Raw genomic sequence first — 22,067 nt, 5'->3', positions numbered from 1 at the left:
AAAACCCTCGCTTGAGCCTCTCCTCCCAGCTTAAAAAGGCGACTTAGAGCTCGCCTCCGTGGCCCCTTTCGGTTCCTCCTCCCATTTTTCTTGCCTGGGCTCCCCCTCCAGGAAGCAGCCACCCTTCTCTCAGCCACCGAATTTCCTGGGAAGCCTCTCCCTGCAGCACCCAGAGGTGGGGTTCAGCCCCGTCTTGGACGGGGGGAGGAGGGAGACAAACCCAAGCCCCACCCCCTACAAAATCAAGGCGAAAGAATGAGAATTGTAGAATCTCCCTTACCTTTGCAGACCTTGGGGTTTCTTTCCTCCGATTGAAAGGGGTGGGGAGGAAGGAGGAGAAAAAAAAGAGCGTTCGGTTTCTTCTTCATCCTCCAGATAATATTGTCCCAACCTGAGAGCCGTCGCTTCCCCTTCTCTGACTTGGAAGAGAGGGTGTTTCGCTTTTCTGATATTTGCATAGAAAATGTAGTAAGTTCTGGTTTTGAAAAATGGTATCAGGCTGCGATCCTGGGCAGATTGTCCATTTACCCTCCATGATGACTAAAATCCCAGATCAGCAAGCAAATTAACTTAGGAATTAAAATTATTTTTGGTTCTCCCTTTTGTGTAATTCCCACCCCTCCTTCCCCCTCTCTCTTCTTTCCTCTCTCCCTCTCTTCCTCTCTCTCTTTTGCTTTATCGAGCTGATACTGAAGTATAAAAATATCAAGAGGCTGGAGCCCTAAAGGACGACAGTGCTCCGACCTAGGTGTGGTGTCCAAAAGAATGCTGCATTATAACCACCAGGGAAATGATAAAAAGTTCATGTTCACGATCGCCCAGCCACATGACCAGCGCCGGCCAATCGCTGGATTCAACCACTCATAAACTTCTATCACAAAGTTGTAAATTTTCATAAAACAACAAGGAATTTATTGCATTTCTTCATGGCTGCTCCACCAGCAACCCTTTTCTCAGTCGCCATCTTCTTTTCTTCTCCTTCTCGCTTTTTGGAGAAACCCCAATCTGAGAAGCGGTGAGATTTGGGGTGCAGGCAATCAGGCGGAGGAGCCACAAGGGTCCAGCGAGGAAAGTGGGTTCTTTTCCGAACCTCCCTATTCTCACTGGCGCTCTGTCCCATCTTCTAGTAAAAATTCACCCTAAATCCTCCGCACGAGTACCATTCTAAGCCAATTTGGGGGTGAGTCGGCGGCAGCAGCAGCTGGTGTCCAGCGTTGCCACTTGCGTCAAGGCAAAATGAAAGCTTCAGTGCCCCCTCTTTTCCTCAGAACTCCCCCCTTATTCTCAACCCTACTGATGGTGGGACCCCACCTGTGAGGCTTGCAGCATTGCAGGTGTGGGGGCCCTAGATCTCCTAAGGCCTAGTTTACGCCTCGGGCGGAAAGGTGGCCCTGATGGAGGCCAAAGTGGACAATGTAGTAACTGGATTCTCACCTCTGCACCCCAGAAATTGGAGGAGGCTACAGCCGGATGGATCCCTGCCTCGTCCGCCCAAATGCGGGCATACCGGGGTTCCCAATGACAATTCCATGAGCTCTCCAGGGGGTTTTTCGGTCATTAAAGGAGAAACTGCTGGTTTAAGGGCCTTTTACTTACAAATTCAAATTAAACAGATTCTAAAACGTGCTTCCCTTGCAACCCTCTTCCCCCATTCTGTCCGGTGCTGTTCTTTAAATTTAAACAATCCAGGGTTTATAATCGAATAAATACTAAAAATCAGCTCCGCAGGTCTAGCTGTGTAGACACCAACTTCCGGGTTTTTAATCCCTCAATCGGGCGTGTTTTGGGAGCAAAAGCAACACAAGAGCAACAAAATTTACGTCGTGTTTCCAGGTCCCCTGAAATAGTCCCGTATTTTGAATTGAGCTACTGGCGCCCAAATTCACGAAACGAAATAACATCCCCCAAAATGTTTTTCTTTTTCTCTCTTTCTCTGTACTCCGGAAAAAGATTTCAGGTTGCCGGCAGCTCGGAGAGCCGCCTGAAAGACTCGGAGGAAGCCGGCGGAGCCGGGGCGGGCGGCGCGGTCGTCTCAGAGCGCCGGGATGCAGCGGCCACACGAACCGGTAAACTCGCACTGCTCAGGCTCTCGCTCTCGGGGCTGTTTTTCCCCCTATTTTAAAGTTTTATTTAGGTCACTGTGTTAATTTAGAATAGATGAATTAAAATAAATGAAAGTAAAATAAGTGGAAATAAAATAACCGAATAGCTCTTACGGAAAATACTTGCCGAATGAGCGGGGCAGCCGGGAGCGCCCTGGCGTTGGAGGCCTATCTGGGCCTCCCTGAGGTTTCTGCTGCCGGCCTGGCCTCTGACCAAAGCCGCCCAAGAAGCGGGAGTGGATTTGGGTGGTCACCTTCCCCTTCCTTTCGCTCTTCCTCCGTATGGGGCCCAGTACTTTGCATTTCAGCTGTTTGTGCACCAGCGGCACGACTAAGCCCCAGCCTAGCTTGAAAGCCAGGTTGAGGAAGTTTGTCAAGCTGTGGGGGTTTAGTTTGGTTTGGTTTGGAGAATGTGTGTGAGCATGTGGATTCATGGATGTGTTTACTTGGGGGCAAATGCGAATCTGTGTGTTTATCAGCCAATGTGTGAATGTACATTGCTATGTGTGAGTCTGAGTGAGTGTGAACGTGTGTTTACTTGTGTGTGTAAATGTGAATGCATGTGTCTGGGCGTGGTGTTGGGATGTATAAATGCCTGTATGTGTATTTGTGAACATATGAATATGGGTGTTTCTTTGTGACTGTATGTGACAATGTGTACATTTATGTGTGATATCAACCTGTAAATATGTATGATTGTGTACATTTGCGTTTGTCAGTATAAAAGAATGCTAAGGGAATGTGTATGTGTATGATAGGGTTCTCTAGTTGGCAGCCACCAGAGCAGGGGCACCAGTAAAAAGAGAAGACCCCAGCCCAGTAAGAACTGGACCAGCGGCAGAAGTTGGAGCTGAGTGCTGACTGCTGGGATGCATGGCTATCCGTGACCCCTTTCCAGCCTTAGGGAGACAGAGAAAATAGAGCATCCATTTATATTTTAAATTGTGTTTTATTTCTCCATTCTTCAGATACACATAAAATGTAAAGAGGATCAAAGGAGTCGGCAGGAGCAAGGAGCATGGGGCCAGCCAGGTGCACAGAGAGGACCTGAGCTCGCCAGTGGGTCCTTGGGGCTCCCTAAGGCCCCTTCAGCGTGGCTACTGGGAAGGTGGGGGCTCAGGAAGGCGAGGGAACAACACACGTTAGTCCAGACCCACAGACCACAAAGATAGAATAAACAAGGGAAGCTTACAAAACAGCAAGATTTTACAAATACCTTACAATAGCAACATAGAAAAGGGGAGGCAAATTCCAGAAAGCTACAGAACAGGTAGATGATGTCCTTCCCATATTGTATAAAACAAACCCTGCTGACTTTTCTATAGGTAGTTTTTTTTTTCAGTGTTAAGAAACCAAAATTTCACCTTCTTAAAAAAAATTAACTGCTTTCCATTTAAATAGGTATCCCCCCCCCCCCTATTTGATTTGAGTTTCCTGGTTCTCAGTTCTCAGCGCTGGGCGTCTCCCTCTCTCCTTTTTTCATCTCTCTTCCTCTACCCTTTCTCTGTCTCTCACTCTTCCTCATCCTCCTCTGCCTCAGCCTTGTCCTGGCCAGCAGCCCCGGGACCCGCGGTCTTGTTCTCCTTTTTCCACTTCATGCGCCGGTTCTGGAACCAGATCTTGATCTGTCTTTCGGTGAGGCAGAGCGCGTGCGCAATTTCGATGCGCCGCCGCCGGGTCAGGTAGCGATTGTAGTGAAACTCTTTCTCCAGCTCCAGGGTCTGGTAGCGCGTGTAGGTCTGGCGGCCTCGTTTACGGTCGGTCCCTGCTCATAGTATTTAGAGAAGAAAAATCAGTGCGTGGGGGGAACCCACAAGAATGCCATCTCCCTCTGTGTGCGATTTTGGAGTCAGTGGTTGGAAGAGCCCATTGTCCCACTAAACCAAATTTCCACTTTCCATATCCCAGCCTATGCCAGGCCTCTTCCTTAAGTACGAAGACCTTTCTACAGGCCTCCTGAGAGGCAAATATTCCCATTTTTTAGCCAAGAAGTCTTCTAGCCTAGGGCTTCCGAACCCACATCTAATCTGCTGGCTGTTAAAGGCCCAGCGTCTAAGGGGTGTATGTAGGATTAAGGGAACTTAATCTTCCCACCACCCTCAGGACCAGGGATCCTACGCCTCCCCTCTTGGATGTTGCCTCTGATGGTCTTTGGGGTAGGGGGCAATGGAAAGCATGTAAGTGACCCTGGAGTAAAGCTCTAGTGTCTGTGTGCTTTTCCCCCAAAGAAAAGGAGACAAAGGACTCTCACAGGTCCAGTTGTTCACACCCACCCACCATCCCTCCACAAGTCTTCCCGTCCAGCCCTGTCAGCCTGTTGTGGCGTGAGGAGGAGGTGAGAATTTGCAGATTTCCTTGGCTGATAACTATTTTCCAGTGAGTGGCTGAGGTTGTGACAAAGCCAGGCTGTCCTGCCTGCCTACCTGCCAAGATAACCCAGCTCTCCAAAGCAATCTTTGGGCCTCTCAGGTGGCACAGGGGGAGAGGAGAGACAGCAACATGGGTTAGAGTGGAACATGAAGTATCTGACTGGTGGGGGCTGAAGGGCAGGGTTCAGCTTCCCAGGTTAGGCCCGAAATCCTGAGGATCCTTGGGGAGGTTGTGTTGGGGGAAGTGCTGGTGCCAGTCCTCCAGGGAAGCAGGTGGGAGGAGGGAGGAGGGGCCCTAATTTCAAGTCAGATAAAAGCCAAGCTGAAATGTTTACGAGCAGAAAAATTTGGTCTTTGATAAATCAACTGGAAAGGCAGTTGAATTATGGAGCAGGTAATGGGGACCGTGACCACCAATACCGATGGCATAAGAGCTGGGCTTCTCCTGGTCCTCAACCCTGGCTGGACTGGGAGCCTCTGACCATGAGTCTTGGGTCTTCTGGACCTGGGGGTTGGCCCCTGAGCCCAGGGCAGCATTAAGAAGGATGCCTGGGACAGGCTTGTCAGGAGACCCCATGGAACCCCTGGTCTCTTGAGGTTCCAACAGCAGCTGGCTCAGTGGCCTGCACTTTCTAACTCCTGATTTCACTCTATAAAGTCCTAGTGACTCCCGCAAGAGGACATTCACGCTTCTGGAATGATACCTGTAAACTTGTTGGCCAGTTCTCCTGGGGCGCTTAGGAGCCCTAGGAAGGGCACCTGAGGAAGCCAGTTGTAGGACCATGAGGTGTCTGCCTCTTTCTCTAGTTCTGCCGCCCCCGTCCCAAGTTCACTGGGGGGTCAGGAGACTCATCTCTCCACCTGCCTCTCCGGCTCTCTGTCCCTGGCTGGGTCCTAATCTCTCATACCCCCTCCTCCCCCCGGGCCTCGAGAGCCCACCTCTAATTGTCCAGAAGGGAATAATGGGGGAGCCGGGTTGGCTGGGAAGGAAGGGGGAGGGGAGAATTGCTTAGAGCTGCGGCCCCCTCCCTCAGACCTTATCCAAGCTGGGCCTGGGGGACACACCCAGAGCTGAGATCCCCGGGGGGAGGAAGGGAGAAAGGAGGGGGGAGACCCTAATGGCTATTCTCTGCAAACCCCAGCCTTCCTCCGCAAGACAAACGGCCTCGTCTCCAGCCCGTGCCGGCGCAGCTGATAAATATTTAAAGCTAAAAGGCCGGGAGGAAGGGTGGGGGGCGAGCTGGGGGCTCCGAGCGCCGCGGCGTCGGCGGTGAGAGATCCGCCGGGAAGCAGAGCGAGCCTGAGAGCACCAAGCAAAAATGGGGGTGGGGGCGCCACGCCGGGTTGCAGGCCAAGGGGGTGCCTCGTCCCTAGGGCTGACCTCCTACCCGGAGCACTGTGGACGCCGAAAGGAGCACTTGGCCTGGAAGGGGGCGCCTTCCGGGGAATGTGCCCGGTCCACTGCGGCTTGGGACGGCTCGGTGCGCGGCGTTACCTGAGCTTCGCATCCAGGGGTAGATCCGGAAGTTACTCTCGGCCGCCAAGTCCGAGTCCCTCTGCTCCTTGGCGCCCGCCGCCTTGGCGGGTTCGCCGGGACACACCCCGGAGAGGTTCTGCTCAAAAGGTGCGCAGTGCATGTTGAAGGAACTCGGCTCGAGCCCATAGCCGGCCGCGTAGACGCCGGCTGCACTCTGGCCTGTCATGCCCCCCCCGCCGGGGTACAAGCCCTGCATCGAGGCGGCGAAGGAAGCGCCCGACCCCGCTCCATAGCCCGGGCGCTGGGGGTTGGAAGCAAACGCACAAGAAGTTTGTTCGGGGAAGGCTCCGGTGGCGAAAACCGAACTTGCGGCTGGATATTTAGAAAATAAAGCATTCGCATAATACAATGAACTCATAATTTGGCCGGATGATTTGTAGGCAGGGACGTTTTAGTGTCGGTTTTACGAGATTCCTTGATATATTACAGAATTAGAGTCCAGATTTACACCAAAAAGGACCCCCTTTTTCCTCTCTGGACCACGTGACCCCGCCCTCGTGACGTTCCCTCCGCCAATGGCCGGGCAGCCTCCCCACGGCTCCCGGTAATGTGGAAAAAATTGTGTGGCGTTAGATTTATAAAATATGATCAATAATGAATGGGGGAAGCCAAGCCCTGTGTATTGGGACTGGGGGCTCAAGGGCCGCTGTCGAACCCCGTGGGCTGGAGGCAGCTTGCAGGCGAGATTTGGGGAGGAAGGGATTGAGTGGAAGGTAAAATAAATAACCTCCAAGCGACCCGTGTTGTCGCCCCCACCTCTCCTCCCCAGCCCGTTACCCAGCGAGAAACAAACGCAGGGATTGCACGCAACGGGGCAGGTGGGTGCGGGCAGGTCAGGTCTTTATTAATCCGGACAAGTTCGGTCTGGCTGGGCCGAGAGAACTCGGCCCAGTTCTCTCTAGGTGAGCCTGGCGTCAGGCTCTTTCTCGGTGCCCCAGACATACTGGCAGGGAAGGAGCCAGGCTTCGTGGGTGCTCCTAGAGACGCGGGGTCCAGCCCACAGGCGTGGGATGCTGCGGTTTCTGGTGACTAAAATTAGAGAAAAAAAACAAGGTTTGAAAATAAAAAAGGAAGGGGGTGGAGGTAGGTGGGAAGAGAAAGGAAGGGAGGGGGGCGGCCGGGTAAGCTGCTCTCCTGGTTCCGGGAGGCGGATGCCTCCGTGGAGCGGCTGCCGGAGAAGCAGGGAAGCGAATGAAAGAAGGCGGCGAGCCGAAGCCGGGCAAAGGTGGCCAAGTCTCAGAGGGAGAGGCGGGGAAGAGCATCTCACCTCTCTTCCTGCCGCCCCCCCCCCCCAGAGTCCCGGGCAAAATAAAAACATATAAGCTTAAGCTTGTTCAGCAGGCCTGCACTCCACCTTTATCGCCCCCTACCCCGCCCCGAAACACACGAGAGGGCACACAGAAACAAAGGGGAAGATTGCGGGGATGTAGCCACCAGCCCAGGCGCGTCTCTCCAGCGTGGCCTGGGCGCCGGGTCTCCAGGGCCAGGCAGCCTCGGAACGCGAAGGGAGGGGGTTTCTCTTGGCTCCCCTCCCTCGTTCCTCTTTCCTCCAATCACGCGCAGCCGCCTCCCTCACCCCCTGCGTCCCTGGGCCAAGGGACTAGCACCACCTGCCTCCAGCCCCCGCCCCCTCCTCTCTGCGGCCTGGTCTGGCGGGCGCAGGATCTCGGTGACCGGCTCCCCCCGGATCTGCAAGGCACCGGGAGCAAATGAGGAGCGCGGGCCTGGCCAGTCTCAGGTTCTCGCTTGTAAACTTTATTGTAACTCTTCCGCCCTTTTCAGGCGCAGACAACAGAACAAAGTATAGAGGAACAACAAAATAGATAATTAGCCCTCCCTCCCCCCAGTAAAGCAATTCACGGTTACAGGATACATTCTCTTCACAGTAAACCTAAGAACACTTTTAACAATTGCCCACAGCGCGCATGCTAACTAAAGTAACCTCTTTTGAGAAACACTTAAGACAAAATTGTCAAACCAAAGGGGGGTGGGCGGAGGAAAAGATAGAAGCTAGAGAGAAAGCCAGCGAGCTAGGGAGGGCAGCGGGGAGAGAGGGGTGGGAGGAGAGAAATGGGGAAGAAGGAGAGAGAGAGAGAGAGAGAGAGAGAGAGAGAGAGAGAGAGAGAGAGAGAGAGAGAGAGGAGAGAGAGAGAGGGAGACAGAATTACGGCGTGAATAGGCAGTTTCATGTTGTTGGGAGAACTTAGCAGAAATCGGTACCTCGGTCATTACAAAGAAGCACGTTCAAAGGAAAAGAGACCATTGCACAAGGAGGCTTTTTACACGGGGCGGGGGCTTGCGGGGGCGGGGGGGGCTCAGCCAAGCTGCAGCCGCTCACCCTCGCTAGGCGAGGGAGTCCTTGCTTACAATCCTTGTCTTTCCCCCGGCCCCCAAGAGAAGGGAAGGAGATCCACGGTAGCTCACACACAGAAGCTATTACGAGATACTACCACTAGCGGGGACTGGCGCGGCGGGGACGCAGCGGTGGGAGGCCAGGCTCCGGGCCGACCCCCGGGACCAGAGCTCTCTCGGGCGGGGGCGGGCGACGGCGGCGCAGTCGGGGCACCCGCGGCCCGAGGGCGGCCGCGGCCCTGGCAGTCCCAGCTGGAGCCTACTTCTTGTCGCCCTTCTGCGCGTCGCCCTCGTCTGCCGCCTCCGGGGCTCGCTCCAGCTTCTGTTTCTCCAGCTCTTCCTGCTCGCATTTACTGCTGGGGAACTTGTCTTTGTTGTTCTCTTTTTTCCACTTCATCCTCCGGTTCTGGAACCAGATTTTGACCTGTCTCTCTGTCAGTCCCAGCGCATGCGATACCTCGATCCGTCGCTTGCGAGTCAGATAGGGATTAAATAGGAACTCTTTCTCCAGCTCCAGGGTCTGGTAGCGGCTGTAGGTCTGTCGGCCTCGCCTGCGTCCGGCGGCTGCTGGGAATGGGGGAAAGGGCGAGACAGAGGGGAGGGGAGAGTGGGGGAGGGGGCAGAGACGGAGAAGGTTGGAAGATTCGTGAACCAGCCTAGGAGACCAGTATAATAAGGGCAGGGGACCTTCTATGCCCGCGCGGGGGTGGGGGCGCTAGGAGGCCGCGGTCAGCGGGGGAGGGGGAGGGGAGGAGGATCAGACACCACTGGATCTAAGGGAGTCAGAAAGGGGGAGCCCCCTCCCCTGGTAACCAGCACCAGAGTTGGGTGGGGGTGGTTCAAATCTATTAAAAGTGCCATAAACTTTAGAAGGACGAATGTGAAGGAGGGGAAAAATAAGAATAAAAAAGCCGTGATGGGGACGAATGGACCCACCTCGAAAAGCCCCCAGAGCCTCTACCCCAGAAGAAAAGTTTCTTCAGGGTAATTAAACTATAAAGCAATTGAGAAGTGCAAAAGTTGAGCGCCCCTACTCCCACCACCCTCTCTCCACTACCCCCCATAAAACAGTAAAAGGGAAAAAAAGGAGGGGGAGAGGAAGAAAAGTAAGGCGGGGTGAGGGGTTTATGGATTCAGGAAATGTCGCTTAGCGACCCTCCTTCAAGGGATACAAAAAAGAAAGGAAGGAAGGAAGGAAGGAAGGAAGGAAGGAAGGAAGGAAGGAAGGAAAGAAGTGGGAGGCCATCTGAACAGAGCAGGCACGTCTTTCAGGAGCTGGAGGAAACGCGCCCCGGCCTGCCCTGCCCCCTGCCCAGCTTCGGGCCCTCGGGTCTCCCTCGCGTCCCACCGGCCCCTCCGCGAGCTCACCTTGCGGGCGCATCCAGGGGAAGAGTTGGGTGGGCGACGGGCTCTGCTCTGAACCTTCGGCCTCCTCTCCCAGGCCGCTGGCGGCAGCGAGCTTGCAGTCGGCGTACTGCACCAGGTCTGGATCCTGCGCACCAAACAGGCTCTGCCGCTGCAGCGGGTCGTAGCCGTAGAAGTTGCCGGGGTCCCCGTGGCACGCCACGGCGCACGGGTTCTGCTGATAGGGAGCCGTGGACAGCGACGACGGCCCGTGGTAGAACTCCTGGATTTGCGACGGGTGCTGGAAACTGCTGCCGCTGCTGGGACCGTACACCACGGTGGGTCGGCCGCCCAGGTCCTGGGCGAAGCCGCAGTCATAATAATTGGGGCGCAGGGACTCCCCGGTTTTGTATTTGGAGAACAGTGAGTTGACGAAATAAGAGCTCATTTTATTGAATTTTGAGGCGGCGGCGGCGGCGGCGACTGTAGTTGGGGGCTGTTGGGGAGGGGGTGGGGAGGGGGAAAGGGAGGGAGAGAGAGAGAAAAAAACGCGGATTCGCCGGCTCCTAGTCACCCTCGCCAGGAAAGGAGAGGGAAAGGGAGGAGGGGGGAAAAAAGAAAAGAAAGAAAAGGCGAAGAAGATCTCGAAGCAACCACACTTTTTGTGATTTCCAGGAATAGAAAAGGACAGCGAAGCCTCCAAAAGTCTAAGCTTGCATGGCAGCCGCGGCTCGCTCGCCCTCCCCCCACCCCCCACCCCCCAAACAAAAATATACCGCCACTTAAAGAGGTCCTCGCTTTACATTTCGAAGAAGGGATGCCAGTTCATAAACAGTTTTCGGTGATTTACTTCCCTGCAAATGAGTTGTTTCATATTTTGCACTGTCTTTTCATGATCATTTGCATCCATTAGAGACCCCGCATCCTATTGGCTTCTCCGTACTCCTCCCGGACAGAACGCAGAGCGAGGGTGAGAGCGAGAGAGAGCGAGCGAGAGAGAGAGCTAGAGCGAGAGAGCGCCTGGGAGTGAGGAGAGAGTGAGGAAAAAAAAAAAAGAGGGGAAGAAAAAAAAAACACCCAGGGAGAGAGAGGGGGCGAGGGGGAGAGAGAGGGGGAGAGGGAGAGGGGGTGAGAGAGAGAATGAATACGGATTAAATCTGTTTAACTACCTACATTAATGAGATATCTCTCTCCTCACAACAAATCAAATACCTTCGCAGACCACCCCCAAAGACTGATGTGGGGGAGTCACAGAAAAAAACACGCACACAGAGATACAACGCGCCAGGCGTAGGCACGCTGTTAATTTCACGATTTTAACGAGGCAGTTGGAGTCTTTTTAAATGTCAGGGTCGCTTTGGAAAAATGTAAAAGAACACGGTTTAATTGCGCCGAGTTTTAAAAGGTCCTATAAATGTAATTGGTATTTTAATACAAGTTATCAAATCATACAGCTTCCTCTCCTAAACATATTTTCAAACAAACGAGGTAGTCATATTTAAGGCTTTAATGATCAATTTCCTTATTATTGATAAAGGTTTAACTATCGTGTGGAGGGAATTGGCTGGGTAACCGGCCCCCCAAAAAAACGGCTGTAAACTCTTTAACAAACTATAAAACGCAATAAAGCCGGAGTCTGTTGTTGTTTATGCCGCAGCGCATAAAAGCTGTTAGCATTTTACGAGTTCTTTCCTCTACAGCTATAAAACTGCAGCTTCGATCGCCCCCGCCGCCCGACTGCAGCACGGTGGGGGTGACAAAGCCGAAATGAGAAAGATTATCGGTTATTCGTCGGACTTTTCGGAGAGATTTTTGCCTCCTTCAGCTCTGGCACCTGCCCCCACCCCATCTTTGGAGCCCCCAAGCCACCCCCTCTGTGCCCAACCCAGGCCACTCACCAACTTTCCCTCATTAAACAAACAAGCAAGGATTTTCTTTGGAGAAGGGGTGGGGAAGAGCTTGAGAAGGGACCAGGACTGGATAAGAAACTTTCAGGTTAATGGGCAGTGGTGAACCACCCAGCAAAGTTCGCCCTTTAACTGAGGATACTGCAGTTTTTCACAACCTCGGTTGGCCTGAGGTGGGGGGAGGAGTGCTGGGATAGAGACAGCAGTCTCTGCAAGGCACTTGGGCCCAGTCAGCACTTTGGGGGACCAACTTTGTATTATGGGAGAGGGCCCTGATGCCACCAACAGGGTGACACCCAGTTGTGCTACCCCACTCCTGCAACCAGGCCTTGGGACCCAGTAAACCAAGCCCAAATGACTCCCAACCTTCCCAGGCCAGTCCTCCACACCTTCCACAGCACCCTAGGGTGAGAGGGCACCGCCAAGTCTGTCAGCACATCAAAGGGAGGGAAGGGTAATGGGGCTGCTGCTGGGCTCTGGGGCTCTGGCGCCTGGCCTTGGGCCTGAGGTCCTGTACCCTCCTCTGCCCTAGGCTGTCGGGTGTATGCATGTAGTGTATGTATGAAGGGGGCACCTTTTCGGTTTCAGCGTCCTTTGAGCCACTGTCACTGCCTAAACTGACCTTGGGGAAGAGGGGATTTAAATGCTGCAAAGCCAGAGTCCCCCATTTTCTCTCCTCACCCTTGGGGACCCCTTAGTTAAGCCCAGCTCTCCCTCCAGAACTGAGGACATGGGTCCTGAAACAGACTGCAGGACAGAAGTGACTGGGTGCCATGCTTTCCTGCCGGTGGCATTTCCTCACCTACTAGGCCTAGTGACCGATGGTGGCCAGGCTTTAGAAGGCCCCAGTCTGAGGGTCCAAACCAATGGCTTCCTGAAGGGGCTCTCTGGCCAAGGGAAGGAAAGGAAAGAAAGAAGGGAGCGAGAGAAAGAAAATTTCTAGCAAAAAGGTGGAGGCTTTACAAATATATTCAATCCATTGTTTATTCAGGAGAGTGGTTTGCGATGTGTTTGCAGAGGTGCTTTTTAGGGATCCCATTCACCTTAACCTGTGTAAAAATGAAACTATCATTTTCCTAAGGGGAAGTTACCAGTGGGGCCACTCCATCCTTCAAAAGTGAATCTGGAGAATGGGAGAGAAAGGCTGACAGGAAGAGAGACAGAAAGGAAAAAAGGAAAGGAAAGGTCTTGAATTATCAGAGGGAGGCGAGACAGCCGAAGAGAGAGTTAAGTTGTTGCCGAAGCGAACATTTTTATCAAGTGCGGGAAATTTTATGGTCATGATTTGAGGACTCACCGGTGAGGTAGAAATTCAATGGCTTGTTCTAAATCATCCCTACATCGTGCCAGAAATTCCTGATGGAAGGAAAATGTTTCTATTATAAGAAAAAACAAGAAAGAGCGAGGAGATAATTTATAAACACCCAACGGAGCGCAGATTTATTAGAGAAACTCAAGTTGAGAAACTCCGCTCGCCTCTTTGCACCCGCTCCTGGAGGAAGAGAGTAGAGGCTGCGGCCGGGCTAATTTAAAGGAGGGGGCGGAATCTATTTCTCGCGCAGGTTTGTCCGGATGGGGGGCACAGATCGGGCTGGGCCAGGAGCAAATGGGAGATTTGTAAGGGGTTGTAGAGTAGAGCGCGAGTCTCAGAACGAAAAACGCCCCGAGTCCAGGCCTCCAGCTGCTAAACTGCGAGAAGACCCGTGTCCCTCAGGTTTGCGCAGGGAGCCAGCGCTCTCACCTAGAAAAAACGGACCGCAGGGAGAACCGAACTCCTGCTTCCAGGCGCCGCTGTGCCTGCTCCCCACATCCATCCGGAAAACGCGCATATTTTTAGAGGTCCAACTTGGGGAGCGCAAAACAACGGAGGAAATATTCGAGCCTTCTCGCACCTCGCAGTTCCAGGGAGTCCCTGCTCCGCGCCTGGGTCGCCCGGCGCGCGCCCAGCCCAGACTCCGACACTTACAAAGGCTCTTGGAGCGTTGGTCCGAGTGGAGCCGCCCCACCGACTCTGGGCACCTCCAATCTCCACCAAAGCCACGGATCCATTTCCCGCTAAATTGTCCCCACTGCCACACCACCCCTGGGCTGGCTCACCGGGTGCCCTCTCCAGCCGATCCCCGCAGCAGGTTTCCCTGCAGCTTCCTCTACAGCCGACCTTCTCTCGGCTCTCCGCTCTCACCTGACCTGCTCACCCGCATCTGCAGACATTCCTGTTGCTCCCCTCCCGGGAAAATCTTATTTTCCCAAACCAATTTTCCTCTTTTGTTTAGACACATTATTCCTATTATTATTATTATTAATTACTATTACTACTGCTACTATTCCCGATTTTCATGCATTTGTTGCCCCACCGAACACAGAAACTGGGTAAGAAGCACTGAGTCACCCTCCTCCTGGGGGAAATTTTAAAAATTGTCCATTTCAGGAGGGAGGGGCAGCACCACTACATCTGAAAACTATAAAACGGGGGAAACGCCATAATCAAACCTATATTTTTATTACACGCAAATTATTCATGACTTTGGTAGCGCTCAGTTCGTAGATTCAGGGTCGACCAAGGTGCGCTGTGCAGCCGTCAGCGCTCGCACCGCCGCACCGGGGATTTTCACGTGGAGCAAGGGTGCCATCTAGCGGCCATCCTGAGAAAAGGTGCCGTCGCCACCGGCTCGGCCAGTTTTTCGGAAAGACAGCCAGCCAGGCGACAAGCGGGAGAAACTCTTTATAGGCAGAAAAGGGGGGAGGGAAATGAGAGCGGGCGAGAGAAAAGGCATCGGAAATCAGGAAATGGTTCATGAAATTGTGCAGATAAGCTATATAAAAAAAGGTGAGGGGGTGGAGATGAGAAAAAGAAGAAGCCATAAGCTTTTTTCTCTCGTATGACCCCCCCCCCCATTTCAAACCCCTAAGTTCTGGCGGAGACCGCCAAGCAGTGCACCGTTTATGACCCGTAAAAGGGGGAGCTGAGCACTTTTCAAACCCAACACGATTGTTTCAAATTCTGAGGAGAAACAATTGGGCTTTTTGTGGGGGGAGAGGAGGCCTGAGAGGGTGGAATGGGACTGTAAAAGGATCAAGAGGCTGCCCGCGCCCAGACGTCTGGCCCCGCCGGACCTGTGTGTGTGTGTGTGTGTGTGTGTGTGTGTGTGTGTGTGTGTGTGTGTGTGTGTGCACGCGCGCAGGGGGCTTCTTTATGACGTCCGATTCTGAAGGGGGTGTAAAGAACAAAGGCGAGAGTCCCGATTGCGTTCTCTAAAGCATTTGTGACAACAAAGTGTTCTTCCCTCGCCCTTCCCTCTTCTCCCCTCTTTGCCCCCTGGGGCCCCGGAAACCCTAAGCTCTGTACTGGGCGGTGAGAGTGGGGGCTGCAGAATCAGGCCCACGCATTCCCCCCACGAGGACTGTAGCCCAGGCCCAGCTGCGACTCTCTCAGCTCCGGAAAGTTTCCCTTCACTGTTTGCTTTGCTGCTGTTTAGTTTCTTAACCTTCAGAAATTTATACGCTATAAACTTTTATAGCGGTCATATTCTTTTATTGCTGCGCACACGGCATTGAATTCCTCTCCTGGCTTCTCTGTCTCGCACTCTTGCGGTCTCTCTCTCTGAATCTCTCGCTCTCTTTTACGACAACAGATTTCCCCATCTCCGGCTTCCCAGCCTCTGCATCTTCGCCTTTGTTTCTCTTTAAAGAAGCCACCCCGGCTAAGGACCCAGAGACATCGCCGGAGGCTTCTCCCGGGGCCCTCGCCCTCTACCCCGCAGCACTCTGTTCGGTCCCAGCCTCGCTTTTTGCGTTTCCCCTGGGCGGAACCAGGCCTTCTCGGCTCACTCACTCTCAGCTCCGGCTTGCTCCAAGGAACCCAGGATGGGGAGGGAGCCCCGTCTACACAAGCTCTAAAGCCAGATTCATTTTATATCCTGAATGGAACCCTCCTAGGAGGAAGAGGGTGCTGGGCCCTGCCATACCCAGGAGCTTCACTTTCTCCTGCCTCCTGCCATCTCTCCGATTAGTACACCCTTTCCTTCGCTGGAGAGGGGTAGGCCGGGCCTTTTCACTTCCAGGATTATTTCACTCGGTTTATTCTTTGTCTCCACCTCTACCCCAACTCTCAGGGTCCTTGCAGGCTGCAAAGTGCTGCGGTGGCTGGGTGGGGACCTCTGATCGGGGCCGGTTCCTAAGCGCCAGACAGGCAGAAGCCGAATCCCAAAGCCTGAATGAGAGAGGCAGGGCTGCCCGAGAATGGCCGTCTTCATAAGGGGCTCTGGCAGGGACACCACACAGTCTGAGAAGGACAGAAAGGTGTTTCTTTGAATGGAATTTAGTTCTGGGGTCTGACTGAGAAGGATTTCTTTCCTCTTGAGACACTTCTATTCTACATTCAATCCCTTTCCCTTGTCTTTGGGAGCTGCCTCCCCAGGCCTCCACCCCTACCAACCTCCACCCATCTTATACCAAGGCTGCTCCCCTGTGGCTCACACTGGAGCCTCAAATTCCAGGTGAGGACCAAGAACCCCGAGAGGCTGGCTCCTTTTCAGTGGAAGGAAGGAGAGTCTGGCCTTCCAGTGGCCTCTGCCTAGACCCAGTCCCTCTGCTTCTGGAAATAGTGCAAGGAAGTTACTGCCTTCTTCACATGCATAATATTTTCAAGTGGCCAAACCCAGGTGACATGCTCAGCCGGCTGAGAGAGGAACTGCTTCCAGGAGAGGCAGGGAAGGCCTTGCCTTCCCTCTGGCTCTGGAGTTGGTGGGGAGGTCCCTGGTGCGACTTTGGAGGAAGCAAGACCTGACCCCTCTAAAAACTGCTCACCTTTCTCTTCCTCCCTGGCCAGTCTCCCAGCTCTCCTGTTTATAGGCTCTTACTCAATTTAGGCAGTGGTCTGGGGACCTTGGGTCCGGACTAGCTCTCAGCTCCACCAGGAAGACTGCTCTGCAAGGTCTAAGGAGAAACTTCTTGGGCACAGGAGTTTCTCTTTTTTCCAAGGCACCCTCTTGGAAATCGGATCTCTACCTCCGGCCAGATGAGGAGAGCCAACACAGAATAAGACACAAGGAGAGATTGATTTTCTAGAGTGATATATATATTTTTGTTCTTTTTCTTTTTTTTCTTCCAAAACAAACAATCAGAGCTCTCGGCCCCTCACCCTCCCCATTCCCACCCACCACCCTCCCATATAAGCGACAACTGAAAACAAGCGAGACAATCAACCCCAAAGAAATCACAAAACACAGCACAATTTCACCACAGCCACCGACAAAGCAAAAAGTTCTACTGGAATGTCCCCTTGCAGGGGAGGGAGAAGCTGGAGCAAGCGTCCATGGAATTGAAAGGGATTGAAGAGGTGGGGAAACACGGGGCGGCAGGGAAGCACAGAGGACGCTTCGGCCTGATGCTGAGGCGCAATTCTGCCTCTCTCCTTTGCACGCGGGACTGTTCCCCAGAAGCGTGCGCACAGTAGCCGCGCAGATTGCCATCCAGGCCCAAGTCTCGGCAGGCAAAACCTGGCGCTGGGGCCGGTCTCATTCTGCGCTGGGGCGCGCAGCCGCCAAGCCCGGGGCTCCTCAGCATGGGTCAGGAAGTGGACAGGATGGGGGAGGAACGCGTCTAACGCCGCGCTGGAGCCTTTGCTGCTCCCAGTCCTCCACAACTTAGCCCGGAAGGGAGCTCAGGAATCGATTCCTAATAAATTCTCCATGGGACTCTCCTGCCCTGGCTTTCCTGCCTAGGGCGAGGTTGACCTAGCAGGGGATGGAGGGTGGAAGGGTTTTCTACAAGGGGCGGCTTGACTCGCTGGTACGAGGTGGATTTGGCCGAACTGAGTTGATTTCAGAGCTAGGAGGATGCAGAAGAGTGCAGGGGCCGGTGGAGAGCAAGAGAAGCTACAGTCTCTGTCAAGCGGGGCACAGATGAACAGACGGACGACATTGTCAAGGCTTACGACCCACAATTTGACCTCCTTTTGTTGGAAGGAGAGGAAAACAACATGCAGAATTAAACATTTCCTGCAACAAAATGCGTATGTGGAATACCTTCATAAAACCTAAGATACCTTCATAAGACCACCACTGCCTTTCCTTGCCCTTTCTAGCCCACCAGCTTGGGGGCTTTTACTCCCTTTGCCCTTGGGTTGGGCAGGGTAAAGTTGGGGGGGTTCCGTGGGGGTGGTATTGTGATGCTCAGTCAGCCCATTGGGCTGCAGTGCCTCATTCTGGAGTGTGTCTCTAGACATCTTGCTGTGTATTTGAGTCAGGGATAGAATCTTGCCTGACGGTCTGCTGGCTGTTCTGCCAGATTTGGGGTGCGATGGTCTGCATTTGGGAGGTCACTTCACTTGAGTGTTGGCTGTGCGCTTTCCCCATTATTCCTGTGGGCTCCAGGCTTTATGTATGCGGGCTTCTGTTGGGCTGTGTGCAGTTGGAGTGTCCCAGGGTGATTTGGGGATAGGTGTAGGGGAAACAGGCAGGCTTGAACTGAGGGGCTGGGGCTTCCCAGAAAAATTTGATTTGGGGAGGGGTTGCTAGGGGTTCGACTAGGTCTCTCTTTCCTTGTGGCCCACCCTCTTCTTAGGAACCAACTACATCTACCTTCTAAATTAACAAAACATCCTCCTGAGGCCCAGGGAGAAGAAGGCAGGTGAGGGCAAAGGAAAGGAGAGAGGCTCTAGATGCAGGAAAGGACTTTGAAGAGAAAGACTCCCTTCCCCACTCACTTGAATACATCCCAGACAGCACTGGCTTTGCAGCCATCACTTATAAATAAGCATGAGATGGGAAAAGGGTGGGGAGAGCAAAGGGGGGTCTTTACTCTTTGCCCTGCTCCTTATTCATTTTCTTCATTTTCATCCGCCGGTTCTGAAACCAGATTTTGACTTGTCTCTCACTCAGATTGAGGAGTCTGGCCACTTCGTGCCTACGGTCCCTGGTGAGGTACATATTGAACAGAAACTCCTTCTCTAGCTCCAGCGTCTGGTATTTGGTGTAGGGACAGCGCTTTTTCCGGGAAGAGCGAGCGTGCAGCCAGTTGGCGGAGGGGTTGGCTGAAAGAGAAGCAGCGATAGAATCAAAGAAAGGAAGGGGAGATGAAGGGCCCTCGTGTTCTCTTTTCAAGAGGGCACACCCCTGGTCTCCACTCCCCATTGGAGAAAGAGGCACCTGGGCCGTCAAGTTCCCAGAAAGGGTCCCAGAGATGGGCCAGGAGTTGCTATGGACACATAGAGATGAGAGGTTATTTGGACAGGAGGGAGCCAACCATGTGTCAGGCTGCTCAGCACTTCCAAAGCTTTAACTGCCTCAGTTTCTCTTTCTCCACTTGGGTCCAAACTGGTTAGGACTCAGGTCAGAGCCCAGCATGGCAAAAGCCCCCCACCCAGCACCACCAATCTAACTAGGGGTGGTTGACCTGAAGGGTCCTGGCTATAGGTCTGGGAGGTGAGAGAAGTATTGGACCGGGGGAGTGCAACTTCTATTCAGCCACAACCAAGAGACTTCCTGGCCCTCAAGTGCAGTCCCAGTATACCCTGCCTTGATCTGCAAGCTCGCGTCTGTCTCTTAGCCACATGGCAGCAGGCATGTGTGTCTGTGTAGATATCTGCCCCCACCACCACACTACACACCACCAATATGGGTCCACACTTAGAGACGCAAACATCCAGCACATTGCAATTCACAAGCAACCCAATTGCAACCATTTATCAACTCCAGCCTGTGGACAAGGCAGCGCTGGGGGCTCACAGATAACTTATGGTTGCAATAGTCTCTCTTTTTCCGCTCCTGCACAGCTCGCAGTTTGGTTAAAGCAAGTTCAGGGAAATTTGGAAGCAATATTGCTCCAGTCCCAAGGTGGGGAACCATGGATGATGTGGGGGTAACAGAAAGCCCTTCACAGCACACCTAACTCCATGTGGTGAAGGGAAACAGAGAAAGGGGTAATTGAGTGGAGGCCGAGGAAAAGAGGAAACAAAAATACACGCAGGCTTCTCTTCTCCCTACTCTGGAACTCAGAAAAGTTGCCAAATAAAGCAGAGCCAATTAAAAATAACAGCTACCCTCCGCTAGATTCCTTCTTCCCAAATAAAAAGCACTGAATATGTTTTTAAAAAATAATCTGGTTCATCCTACACTAAGTACCATTTCTTACCAATTTGCAGCGCTATTTCCTTAATGTGATTGCCTGTGATGGGACCCGCAGTTACATTAAATATGAAAGAGGAAAAAAAACTGTTAATAATTGATTCTAACCAAACTGCTGCCTTGCAATAATGGGCTTTCCAGGCAGAGTTTGGGGGCTTAGGGGTGGAGGGGTGTGTTTGGCTGTGAGCAGGGAGGGTTTGAGAAGACTCCTTGTTACTCAAATGCCAGCTCTTGTGATTCAACCTGGCAGGTGGGACCCCACAGGGACCTCAGGGGAGTGGGGCAGTAAGGGTGCCCCAAAGGGCCTGTACACCGCTCTTTTAGTGGGAAATCTGGGAAGGCAAGCAGAGACTACAAAATATGACCCCCAGGCCCCCAAAGTAGTAAAGGGTGAGGATTTGTCCCTGCCAGCCTGAGGGTTATTGGTTGGGGCTACCAATTTGCCTTTCTCCATCTTAATAACGAAAAATACGAGACTTTCCACCACCACCATGCTCAGCCAGCAGCACCTCCTGGAAATCAGCCAGACTTGGGTTCCTGGCGGGGGTGCTTTTGGAGGAGTGGGAGGTGATGAGAAACTACCGTTGAAGGATAAAGTTCTCCACCTCTCCGCACTCCACTCTTCCTCCCACCCTTCCTCTCCCCAGGGTCCCTTCGGGATCTCTCCTTCTCTGCTCTGGCTGTGGGCCCCGAAGTTCCGGAAACGATTCCCGACTCCCTGCGAGGCGGACAGCGCTGGCTGGGGCTGGGAAGCCCTGCGGAGAGCGGCGGGGGGCTGCAGAAAAGGAAGCCTCAACCCAAGAGATGATGCCAAGGAGGGGAGGGGGCAGCCGGAGGGAAGGCTCCCGGGGAGGGGCCGGCGCATCCAGGGAGGGGGCTCAGTCACCCGGTCCTGGGCTACCCCCGCCCCTCCTGGCGCCGGCTGCAGACCTTGAGCGGCTACTGCGCGAGATCTGTTAGGCTCAATCCTCCACCAAGCTGTTGCATCGCAAATAAAATCCTAATGAGCCCCCTCCCACTTCCCCTTGGCCGGCTTTTACGGTCTGCGCGTGGCGCGGGGAGCTCTGCCAGCCGCGCCGGCCGGGGCAGCCCCGTGCGCTCCCGCCCTCGCCTGCGTGGACTCGGCCTCGCTGGCTGCCGCCCCGGCCCTGCCAGCTCCTCTCCTGGCCGGCCGTCGTCAGCCTCTTTCCCGGCTTTCAGTCGGGCCTCCGGGAGAGTTGGGGAAGGGAGGCCGAGAGCAGCGAGTTGGTCCCTGCGCCCCAGTACCCTCCAGGACTTGGCGTGGTGGGGGCGGCGCTCCTCCCGCGGCCTCGAGCTCCCCTTGGGGCACCCAGCTTGCTTCCTTCCTTCCTCTTTCCTCCTCCCCTGCTCGCTCTCAGGCCACCGCCGCGGTTTCCCTTCACATTGTCCGCAGTTTATTGCCTCTCCCCTCCCCTCCCCCTCGCCTGGCCTTCGGCCTGGGTATTTCCTCACTTTTTATAACTTACTTTGATCCGGCCTCTCTTTGTCCTCGCTTCCTTCGCAAATTTTATTGTCCCCGTAGCCGGGTCTTTGATTAGACAGGACGGCCTCCCTGCCCGCCGAAGTTTCCAAACTGTACTCGGGCGTGCCCTGTTTGAGCAGCTCCCCCGGCGCGCCCAACAGCGGCTCCGCCTTCACCGCCGCCGGGCCCTGCCCCGGAGCCCCTTCGCCGCGCGGCGCCGGCTCCAGCCAGGTGCGGAGGTACCTGCTCTCGGCCGGCGGGACGCCCTGGGGCTGGATGTAGGGGTGGTAGACCGACGGCAGGCTTCCGGACGCGTGCGGGCTCAGCGGCGCCCAGGAGGCGCCGAACACCGGCGCTTTGGGCTGGAAGCTGCACGAGGGGAACTCCAGGTGCTCCGCGTGGCCCGGCTGCCGGGGGCTCGCGTACTGGCCGGAAGGAAACTTGGCTGGAGGCGCGTCCTCACTCTCGTGACTTATGATCGAGTCGACATAATAGCTGCTAAGCGTCCCAGAAATGGACATTCTCAGACATTATCCGGGCGCTCGCAGGGGGAAGGGAAGCGCTCGCGCGGCGGCGCCCAAGCAGGGAGAGGTGGCACCCAGACCGGTGTGAGGACTTTCGGACGCGACCCCCCCAGCCCCCCACCCTCCCACCCCCACCCCCTGCTCAACTTCTCAGCCAACAAAGTACAGTGGAGCAGCCCGGTTCAGCGCTTCTTGCAAAATGATTGGTCAAAGTTTTTCCGACTGCCTGATAAAGCGTCAGCTCCGACATAAATCAATCCGGCGAGGGGGCTGCGCTCTCGCTGTCATCCGTCCTCACCGCATTCCATATCGAGGATGGATTG

General features: G+C 54.2%; 4 protein-coding genes across 5 annotated transcripts in view; all 4 read right to left on the bottom strand.

Annotated features, from left to right (window-relative positions):
* The window catches only part of HOXB3 (homeobox B3), a 53,759-nt gene extending 53,343 nt beyond the window's left edge, over positions 1 to 416 (bottom strand). Inside the window, exon 1 of the mRNA XM_074320788.1 lies at positions 281 to 416. The gene's annotated coding sequence lies outside the window, so the exon portion shown is untranslated. The remainder of the gene's footprint in view (positions 1 to 280) is intronic.
* Positions 417 to 3,037: 2,621 nt separating this feature from the next.
* Positions 3,038 to 6,533, bottom strand: HOXB7 (homeobox B7). Its single transcript, XM_019740699.2, has 2 exons — positions 5,967 to 6,533; positions 3,038 to 3,867 (listed from the first exon to the last, which is right to left on the bottom strand). Exons 1-2 carry the CDS (start codon positions 6,364 to 6,366, stop codon positions 3,614 to 3,616), a joined length of 654 nt encoding a protein of 217 aa, XP_019596258.1. The 5' UTR covers positions 6,367 to 6,533; the 3' UTR covers positions 3,038 to 3,613.
* Positions 6,534 to 7,742: 1,209 nt separating this feature from the next.
* On the bottom strand, positions 7,743 to 21,357 carry HOXB8 (homeobox B8). Of its 2 annotated transcripts, XM_019740697.2 has the most exons (4): positions 21,225 to 21,357; positions 10,481 to 10,724; positions 9,729 to 10,200; positions 7,743 to 8,927 (listed from the first exon to the last, which is right to left on the bottom strand). In XM_019740697.2, exons 3-4 carry the CDS (start codon positions 10,150 to 10,152, stop codon positions 8,620 to 8,622), a joined length of 732 nt encoding a protein of 243 aa, XP_019596256.1. In that variant the 5' UTR covers positions 10,153 to 10,200; positions 10,481 to 10,724; positions 21,225 to 21,357; the 3' UTR covers positions 7,743 to 8,619. The 2 variants fall into 2 exon arrangements, with proteins under 2 accessions (XP_019596256.1, XP_074175919.1); XM_074319818.1 differs by having other exon boundaries at positions 7,743 to 8,924; positions 9,729 to 10,724.
* Positions 16,781 to 21,836, bottom strand: HOXB9 (homeobox B9). Its single transcript, XM_019740696.2, has 2 exons — positions 21,225 to 21,836; positions 16,781 to 18,644 (listed from the first exon to the last, which is right to left on the bottom strand). Exons 1-2 carry the CDS (start codon positions 21,739 to 21,741, stop codon positions 18,409 to 18,411), a joined length of 753 nt encoding a protein of 250 aa, XP_019596255.1. The 5' UTR covers positions 21,742 to 21,836; the 3' UTR covers positions 16,781 to 18,408.
* Positions 21,837 to 22,067: the final 231 nt, after the last annotated feature.

This window comes from Rhinolophus sinicus, linkage group LG15 (assembly GCF_036562045.2).
Source record: "Rhinolophus sinicus isolate RSC01 linkage group LG15, ASM3656204v1, whole genome shotgun sequence".
Classification (NCBI taxonomy): Eukaryota; Metazoa; Chordata; class Mammalia; order Chiroptera; family Rhinolophidae; genus Rhinolophus; species Rhinolophus sinicus.
This window is presented reverse-complemented; position numbering and strand designations above follow the sequence as displayed.